General features: G+C 47.9%; 1 protein-coding gene across 1 annotated transcript in view; it reads left to right on the forward strand.

Moving 5' to 3' along the window:
* The window catches only part of Cfap99 (cilia and flagella associated protein 99), a 40,878-nt gene extending 31,007 nt beyond the window's left edge, over window positions 1-9,871 (forward strand). Inside the window, exons 12-16 of the mRNA XM_021163932.3 lie at window positions 2,967-3,108; window positions 3,327-3,478; window positions 5,011-5,216; window positions 6,881-7,043; window positions 7,204-9,871. Of these exons, the coding sequence (XP_021019591.1) occupies window positions 2,967-3,108; window positions 3,327-3,478; window positions 5,011-5,216; window positions 6,881-7,043; window positions 7,204-7,320 (780 nt within the window). The 3' untranslated portion in view covers window positions 7,321-9,871. The remainder of the gene's footprint in view (window positions 1-2,966; window positions 3,109-3,326; window positions 3,479-5,010; window positions 5,217-6,880; window positions 7,044-7,203) is intronic.

Below are 9,871 nucleotides of genomic sequence, written 5' to 3' on the forward strand. Positions count from 1 at the left end.
AAATAAAATTGAATTTGACTTTTTCTGTGCACTGTACTGATTTTATTTTGTTTTGTTTTTTACAGTTTTAGCATGTGGTAATCAACAACAGCTTTTTGTTCCATGCAAGGTCCCCTTGCTCCCACCTGGCCACAGTACCCTCTGGCTTATCTCTGATTTGTTTGCACTGCTCCCAAGCCTTCAGAAGCCTCTTTTTATATTGAGAGATGAGCTGCTTGGGCTTAGCTTGGTTCTCTGTGGTTAAGACCCAGTTATTAACTAGGTGTGGTAGTGCATACCTGCAACCTCATCTCACAGGAGGCTGAGGCAGGAAGGTTAAGACTTTGAGATCAGCTTAGACTACACAGGGAGACATTGTCTTTAAAAATGACCTGATTATTCTCCACCATGCCCCAACGCCTCAGCACGTGGGCCAATATTGAGTGTCAGCTCTGGTTTCATCCACAGTGACCAATATTAGGAACTCTATCAACAAGTGTGGAAAAGATGTATTTAAAATCCTGGGTAGAAAAATGATCTTTTTGTTTGTTTGTCTTTTGAGATAGAGTTTCTCTGTGTAACCCTGGCCATCCTGGAACTTGCTCTATAAACCAGGTTCTCTGCCTCAAACTCAAGAGATCCACCTGCCTCTGCCTCCCAAGTGCTGGGAATAAAGGCATGTGCCTCCACACCCAGCAGCAGTAATCTTTTTAATGTGTGTGTGTGGCTGGCTGGCTGGATTTGTTCATACTGGTGTTTGAATCTAGGTCCCTGAGAATGATGGGTGAATGCAACAGTATTATTTTTAATTTAGTTTTAACACTGGCTTGATTCTTGGCTATACTTTCTTCTCTTACTGAATTTATCCCCATTTTAAAATAATATCCCTATTTAAAATAATAATTTTAAAATATCCCCATTTGATGAACCATGCAGATAATAAGCTATACTGAATAAAGCCCACTTTGTTACTTTTTAACCAATACAGGGTAGCTAGCTGTACAGGTCTCAACACTAAATCCACTAGTGAGAGATAATTCACATGTTGGTTGCCATGGGGATATGTTCCCAAACTCTTCATTTTTTCCACTTGGCTCCAGTCACACAAAGGCCACCTAGCGTGTTCTGTGGTTTTGTTCTGTTCTGTTTTGTTTTGTCCAGTGTAGGGAATTAAAGTCCAGGACCTTCTACATATCAGACGAGGACTTTCTCCCTGAGCTGCACCTCAGCTCAGTGTTAGTTTTGAAGTTCTTTAATGGTGCTTCCTTGAAGAACATCCCTTATTTGGATACTGTCCTGTGGTGGGGAGGAGATCTGTGGTGGACCAAGGATGCATTCATTGCCTCTTGCCCCTCACCAATACTAGACAGAACCCACATCTGAGGTTTCCATCAGAGGAGACATCCAGGTGTCTAGCCCTAGACTCAGCCAGCTCGATGCTCCCCCACTCACTTCCCTGGCAATGCCAGTCTTTCTGTGGCATATGTGTCTCACCAATCCCCTGTGCCCACCTGCCCTCCAGCTGCAGCGCCTCCTCCTCCACCACCCAGTCCCTTTGCTTTGCTGATGCTCAATACTGTGCTCCTGTCTATACTGTCACTGATGGTGACCCCCAGTCTTGAGCCCTTGTCCAAGCTGTTAATTGTACCCAGTACAGCTGAGGAAGTAGCCTGGCAAACGACGTAAAACAGACAACAACAAAAATGTCTTAAAGAAAAAATTAAACCACAGCCTAGGGGGCCTAAAGGTTGCCTTAGGTCACATGAAAAATCTCTTTATCTGTTACTAGGGTCCCAGGCCAGGGCAGACCTGACTCAGTTACAACAGACTGTTGAGACATTAGACCTGCTGTTTGGAATCCAACATGGTTGCTGGCAAAATGAAGTGAATCTCTGGTTTAAAATAATGCCCAAAGGTTTCTTCTTGGTTGCTGTGCCAAAGGTCTCCATGTTGTAAAAGCTGGTGGTTGGTCCTGGAGAGGTGGCTCAGTGGTTAAGAACACTGGCTGCTCTTCAAGAAGGACCCATGTTTGATTCCCAGCACCACATGGTGAGACCACTATATATAATATAAATATAATAATATAAATGACTATATATTCTCATAGATACTTTCTCTCTGTGTGGTTTGGCTTTTGTTATTGTCGATATTGCTAGTTTTTGTTTGTTTGTTTGAGACAAGGTTTCTCTGTGTATTTCTGGCTATCCCAGAACTCACTCTGTAGACTAGGCTGGCCTCAAATTCACAGAGGTCCACCTACCTCTGCCTCCCCAAGTGCTGGCACTAAAGGCATGGGCCACCACAGCCCTGCTAGACAGCTACTTTCTTATACCTTTTATTTCCATATAACCATTTCTCCAACTTAATTATGATATTTCAAAAGTGGGGGCAGAGGAAAAAGTGAGGAAAAGTGAGAGGGCATGAGGAAACCCTGAGTTTCAGTCTTCAGGACAAAAAATAACTATCTAGCCAGGCAGTGATGGGACACACATGTAATTCAGCCCTCCTGCGTAGACCTGGGAAGATCGGGACCCCAAGGACATCCCTTGGGCAACCAAGGCAATGAAGGCTACCTCAGGCTGTTCCAAAACACAACCACCTCCTACCACCACCCCTCTCTTTTGGTTCTGGAGATCAAACCCAGGCACTTGCACATCTTAACCTCATCACCTACCAGATCCTCCCCACTAGGTTTCCTCCATCGTGAGCATCTTTCTTTATCAGTTTCTAGAGCTGCTACAACCAAACAGTGGAAACTCAACCCCAGGACAACCCTGGGAAGAAGGAAGGAGGACACGAGGTGGAACTTCCTCCAGTAGGCCCAACTTCAAAAGGAACTAGGTTCTCCAGGGGCTGACGACTCTGGGGATGAACTCAGAGCAAGGCTGGCTGGGTGGCCCTTGAACTTGTGGTGTAGGCTGGGACAGTATCAAAGGGGAGACCCAGTCTGTCCAGTTCTCACTGTTTTGGATCCTCTCTGTGAACAGACAGCTGAGCTAATGCTGCAGTGTGCTGAGAGGCGCTTCCAAGAGGAGAAGGCCATGAAAGAGCTGGTGGAGCAGGTCACAGAAGCACAGAAGAATGTCAAGATAGTCCAAACGAAGCTCGTGAAGGGCCGGCAGCAGATAGGTACTGCAGGGAGTCAGGTGCCATGAGGCCTTCCCCAGCCCCCTACATCCTTCTTAATTACAAACAAGCTCCTTTAGTAGTGAGTGGTGATGCCCCTGGAGGGTAGGCTAGGACTGAGTAGGGGCCAAGGCCTGAAGACACTTCTGAAAGACACAGCCCCTGTCCAATGTCTGCCAGATCATTCACTGTCCTCATCAGCACCCCACTTTGTTCCCAAGTTCAGGAGGTGATAGAGGAGAGTCGGGAGTTGCTACAGCGTAGCGCAAAGGAAGCCAAAGAGGAACAGAAGCGTCGCTGTGAGCTCATTGCTCACCTTCGTGCCATGGAGACACAGCCCACACGCAAGGGGAAGCTGGTGGACCTTACCCAGGTGAGACTGTGGCCCTTGGCGGCCTCAACATCAGAGTATCTCCTTGTGTGGTACAGAATTCCCATCAAGGCCAAAGGTTGGTCTTGTCCTACCCATAATCCCCTAGTCACTTGGATACCAAGTGTGGTGGCTGGATTCAGCTGTAGGTGAATTCAGCTTATGGGATGTGCTACAGGAAGACGGGCAGGAAGCTTCTCCTGTGACCTCTCCACTAACCTCGACCTTGATATGATACCATGGTACCAACCACAGAGTAAGGACCCTAATCTATAACTAGTGATCCAGTTTGTTTATTTAGGCTGCATATAGGAGCACGGGAAGGGTTAATTATGGAGGCACAGATGTCTCAAAGGTGAGTTTACCAAAATGTTCACTCCAGTGCGAGGGACAACTCAGAAAAGCTGCACCCCAGGTGCTCCCTGTACAATCTGCAGGCAGTTCAGCCTGCTGTTGTTTGAGAGCCTTTTTCCTGAGGAAATGCAACACTCATCTACTTACCACAGAAAGGGAACTCCAGAAAAACCAAGGTAACAAAGTCCAACCTGGTGAACCAATGGATATTTATTGGGGTTTCCACCAGCAGTATGGCAAGGCGTTACTTATAGGCACCAGGGGTCTCAGATGCATTATGTCACCAAAAAGCCTACCCCAACATAGATGACAGCTTATGAAAGCTACATCCCAAGAGCTCTCTGCACAATCTGCAGGCAACTTGATAGGTTGACAGGCCTGAGACTCCTCTAACAGCCCTACTGGTCAGAGTCTCCCCCTCAGCAGCTGTTCACTTTTTTACAAAGCAGGGGAGAGTCTTGAGTCTCAAGAGTCTTCCCCCATCCTACCACCACGTACCTCCTGGGTTGGATGCTTCCCTTTAGAGGATTGCTATATAGCACTCGCCCAAGAATTTTCTCTTTCCAGCAGCGTCTTTGCTATACAATCATAGCCCCCCGCCCCCCCCCCCAGCCCCAAGGCTTTGTGAATCCTGTAACTTCCTAAGTTTCCTGAGCCTTATAAGTTTCCTTTGCTTCCTGAGTCCTAGGAGCCTTCCCTCTTACCTTTAGGGTGGAATTTTTTTATTGAGGAAAGAGCTACCCATCAGAGATGGATCTCTGAAGGGGAACGAGCTAAACTGCATGGAGGTAGACATTTGGGGAGATGCGTATTGAAGGGTGAGGTCCCTAGACTCTCTAGACCCAAAATGGGAAGGGAGTAAGGAGCACCCAAGTGGATAAACATCCAGACCTAGGGAAAGCCAAGGGCTAATTAGGGAGGTGGAGGAGGCAGCAGCCTACGTGAGAAAACAGAGAAGAGCTAGGTTCACAGGAACAAGAGATCAGGTCTGGGAGGCTCTTGCAGTTGACTACTGGGTCTCACCTAGACCCAAAGGTCAAGGTGTATCCCACTGAGAAGTCCAGCTCTACCATAGGGCTCTAGGCTGGAGGTGGACTGAAGCAGAGGAAAAGTCTTCTTGGATATGAGGGGCAAGTGGCTTGTACAGCTGCCAGCTTGAGCTCTCTCCTGTTATTTGGAAGATCCCAGGCTATGGTCTGGAAGGTGAGATGTCTGTTGTGGAACTTCGAGAACGGCTGGCCATGCTCAAAGAGACCCAGAAACGAGAGCAAGAGGAGAAGCGGGATCAAATCATCCAGGACAAACGAGCCAAGAGCCAAATGATACAGAACACAGTGGAACAGATCTCACTGTGCCGCGCAGCCATGGGCAGGACCGCAGCCTTGAGGTGGGTACCAGGGTCCCGGGGAAGGAGCCAAGGAGCAACAACCCTGCTATACACCTTCCTCTGTGGGTACCCTTGCCACAGCCACCAGCCCTTGCCAGACAATCCTTTAACTCTAACCATTTTCATTTTATGGGAGAATTATCAGTTCTGTGCCAATGACTTTCATGTCCATGACACACAACTTATCCAGTGCGTCAATGTTGCAAGCACCACCTTTGTGCTGTATGTACTTCATTTAGTTAGCTAGCTGTTTCTCAGGCTTCAAAGTCATTTAGAAATAAGTACCTAGAAATGGTTACCATAGAAATGGTTACCAGTACCATATACTATACTTCTTAGTGTATTTTCTACACTAAGTATAGAGACAGTGATGTGTATTTTCTTTTCTTTTAATTTATTTCTATTTTGTGTGCATTGGTGTTCTCCCTGTGGGTGTGTCTGTGTGAGGGTGTGGGATTGATCCCCTTGAACAGGAGTTAGACAGTGATGAGCTGACATGTGGGTGCTGGAAATTGAACCCCAAGTCCTCTGGAAGAAAAGCCAGTGCTCTTGACCACTGAGTCATCTTTCAGGCCCCTGTAGTGTATATTTTCTAAAAGAAAGGAAAAAAGAGGTTGTCCTACCTAAACAACAGCATCATGAAATAACTAGTCAAAGTAAGCAAAATTCTCAATATCATTCAAATACCTGCCTGAATTCACAGTTCTCCAAGTATCCCAAGACTGCTAGGACTTTTAAAATACTCTTTGCTATTTTTTCTTTTTAAACCAGTACTTATATCACATTTAATTGTGTGTGTGTGTATATATATATGCTTAGACCTTTTATTTGTTTGAGAACATCTGTATCTGGGCCAGTTTGCAATAGAAGCCAGGTTGGTCTCATGGTCACAACTGTTCCAGAGGAGGTGGTAACCAGGCCTGTTAAAACAGAACACATGGCTCCAGAGGAAGCACCTTCTTGTGACTGGCGAGGGGTGGTCAGAGGAAGGACTCTAATTCATTGCCAGCAGAAGAAAATGAATGCATCACTCTTGGTCCCCAAGCACCAGCTGCCCTGGCTGGAGTGGAAAGGAAGTAATGCCACTGCACCCTGCTCAGATAGGATTAGCTGGCCGATTCTCAGGAAACCCACCAGTTCCCAGATGCTGGCCTCACCGCGGCAGACCCCAAATGCACCGGAAGCTGGAGTGCCTCTCAAGATTCAAAGCTCCCCACCCCCATTCGTACAACCAACCTCTACCACAGGAACTTAATGAGAGAATTTTTGAGGAGGAACAGGGCCAGGACAGTTGGGCAAGAGCTGAAAAGCAAGGAGAGTAAGTGTTCATGCTCCCACGCCCCCATGCTGTGATGTAGTCTGTAATGAAAGCCTCAGGCGGTAAGATCTGCTGTTGAACAGGAGAAATGGCCCATACTAAGGAGGGGATGAGTAGAAATGTACAGTATCAGCAGCTGCCCCCCCCTCCCCCAGGGAGGTGCATGAGAGAGCCAGAGGGAGTGTGAGGCAAAAAGAGTTTTCACACCAACTGTATACGTAATTAGAATGCAATTTAAAAAAAAAAAAGTTAAAAGATTTAAAAGGTAAGGGTACTGTCAGGATCCCACAAAAACCTTCCTCCGTGTTACTCAGCCTACGTCTAAGCTAGTGCTGTTGTGGTCCAGGTGGGAGGAAAAGAAGGCCCAGGCTACAAGCCCCGGGACACCCTCCCAGGATGAGCGTGTGCTGGAGCTGAAGCGCAAAATGGAGGAGAGGGCAGCTGAACGCCGCAGGCAGACAGCAACACAGCTCTTGTCACCGCCCCGGGCCCTACGTCCAAATCAGCGGGTGAGCTGAGCAGGAAGCAACCTTTCGGGTCTGGGGGGTGGGGTGGGGTGGTGGTGGTGGCTGTTAAGGCGTGGGAAAGCTGATGCCTAAGTGTCTGAGAACAGGGCCCACCGCCTCCTCGACCGACCTTGGGCCCGCCCACCCCTCCACCCGCTCGCAGGCGCAGGAGGAGATGCAGCACTGGCTGGAGCTGGACCAGAGTCGCGAGCGCAGGCTGCGGGCAAGGCAAGAGGCAAATCGCACCTGCCACGCTACCCGTCACCTAGAGGCCTCCTGAGTCAGCTGGCAGCCCCACGCCAACACTGCGTGCAGCTGCCGACGTGACCCCCCCTGCCCCTACCCCTACGACAGTGGCTCTCTTCTTCCACCCCAGGCACAAAGCTTACCCTCTCCCCAGCTCCAGCCTGCTCCTGTATGGTTGCTCCAGAAAAAAGTGTGGTAGTGTTTAGAAATGCTGAACAAAAAAGTACTCTTCCTCTGGACTGCAACTGGCTGCCACGTTTTTATATGCCAAACCTGGCTCTTCCCTATGTCCAGCAAGTCTTTTCATAGGACTGGAAGTACCAATCTCCAACCAGAACCAGTGGATGTGCCTGGGACCCCGCATAAATGTGAGATTGCAAATGCGGTCAAATTCTTAAGCATGTGGCTCTGGACAGGCCCTTCTCATGTCTCTCATGGATCATCACAGTGATCACATTACCCAGCAACCCTCATAGCCCACTCATCTCCTGTTCTGCTAATTAGGCCATCCGTCCTCAAAGAGGTGACTCTGGCTTAAGCTAATAGGAGGTACCTTTCAGGGTCCTCTCTCCATTATCATCAAGAGCCCAAATCCAACAAAATTGGAGTCCTTGTGGACAGTGGCTCAACAGGGCAGATGAGATAAGTTCTAAGTTTCTCGCTTACTGCTGCTCTGTGCTGGGGAAAGCTGGACTTTAATAATAGGTGTGTGGAATGAATGCCTGCCAGTGAAACTTAGCCTGGAGAATAAAGCTGCATTGTGACGTTTGGTTCTTAGGAAGAAGATGGTGCCAAGGCTTGGGGAGGGAATAAGGCAAGGAGAAACTACTAGATGGGTAGATGTTCAGGAGAAAGAAACACCACCACACCTTGGCCATCCTCCTTAGATCTGCAGATGTCCCTCGGGTGGTAAGGCAGTCTTACCCCAGGGTACTTCAGACCAAGAAAGACTCTTAGCATTGACAGGAACAAATTTGTCTCAGAATTCTATCCCAGTATTGTAGAACTAACAGAATTCCAAGGCTCTTGTACAACTCTGGCAGGGGAGTGGGAGGTGTTTAGGGGTTGCTAGGGACAAAGGAGTCCTTGTCTCCCTGTTGAATTAGAATTGGGGGCAGATTCAGTTTTACTTAAATAAGAATCACATTTCTTGCAGGTTTTGTGTGATTCCAACTCATTTAAAATGGAGGGATGATCCTGGTGATTTCAAGCAAGCCAAAGGCAGGCTAACAGGGAGGATGACCACTGTCACTATTCTAGGTTGAACCAGCTCCTGCACAGGAGCTCGTGTGCATGGTGACCCAAAGTACATACTGTGACAAGGGCTAGCCTCTCCACAGCCCAGCAAACTGGGGGGCACTAGCAGCAGTGCTGTTTGGCAGTCAGCAAGGTCTCCCTTTGCCTTTCTTTCTGGGCTGAGCTGCTGCTCAGAGACAGCTCAAGAGCACAGAGGGTGTTTGCTCCACAACTATTTCTTTTCTTTTGTTTTTTTGTTTGGTTTGGTTTGGTTTGGTTTTTTGGTTTTTTTGAGACAGGGTTTCTCTGTATAGCCCTGGAACTCACTTTGTAGACCAGGCTGGCCTCGAACTCAGAAATCTGCTTGCCTCTGCCTCCCAAGTGCTGGGATTAAAGGCATGCACCACCACCGCCCGGCCACAACTATTTCTTAATGTTGTGGGAAGTGAATGCTGTGTGTGATACAACTGTGGCCAAATGTTAACATATCAATATCCATTGCCTTGTTATCAATAGCCATGTGAACCTAACCTATCCATTGCTTTGCAGCTTCATACCTCTGGTCTTGCTGGGCCTAGTAATTTACTCATGTCATCTCAGCACTTGGGAGGTAGAGGCAGGAAACAGGACCAAGAATTGAGACCAGCATGGACAATGTAGTGTGTTTCAAGATAGTCTGACTACGTAGCAATTCTTGCATAAAAAGAGTTAGTGTTGGGCAGTGGTGGCATATGCCTTTAATCCTAGCACTTGGCAAGTAGAGACAGGCAGATCTCTGTGAGTTTGAGGCCAACCTGGTCTACAAAGCAAGTTCCAGGAGAGCTGGGGATACCCAAAGATACCCTGTCTCAAAAAACAAAACAAAAACCGAAAACAAACAAAAAAGACATAGAGGCTAGGCAAGTGGACCTCTGTGAGTTCCAGGCCAGCCTGGTCAACAAATCGAGTATCAGACTGCCAGGACAACACAGAGAACCCCCACAGCCCCCCAAAAAGAGAGAGGGCAAGCAGGATGGTTCAGTATTCTTGTTGTACAAACCCAACAACCTAAGATCTCAGGAACCCACGCTAAGGTGGAAGGAGAACCAACTCTACAAAGTTATCCAGTGATGTTCCATGGCACATGATCTCTCCTGCCACAAGAGCAAGAACAGAGGTAGTTTATTATAACAGAGTTAGTTTATCCCGTCAGCATCTGATCCATGCCTGGCCTCATAACTTTCTTTGGCCAATAGCATACAAGTGTTGGCATGCCAGTTTAGCTTCAGTTGTCAAGTGCCTTGAGGTCCTGTCTATCCCTTGGAATCCTGTCTGGCCTCAGGTGAATGTGATCGGGTGCCCTGCTGAGA

This window comes from Mus caroli, unplaced genomic scaffold (genome assembly GCF_978045245.1).
Source record: "Mus caroli unplaced genomic scaffold, Mus_caroli_1 scaffold_4, whole genome shotgun sequence".
Lineage (NCBI taxonomy): Eukaryota > Metazoa > Chordata > Mammalia > Rodentia > Muridae > Mus > Mus caroli.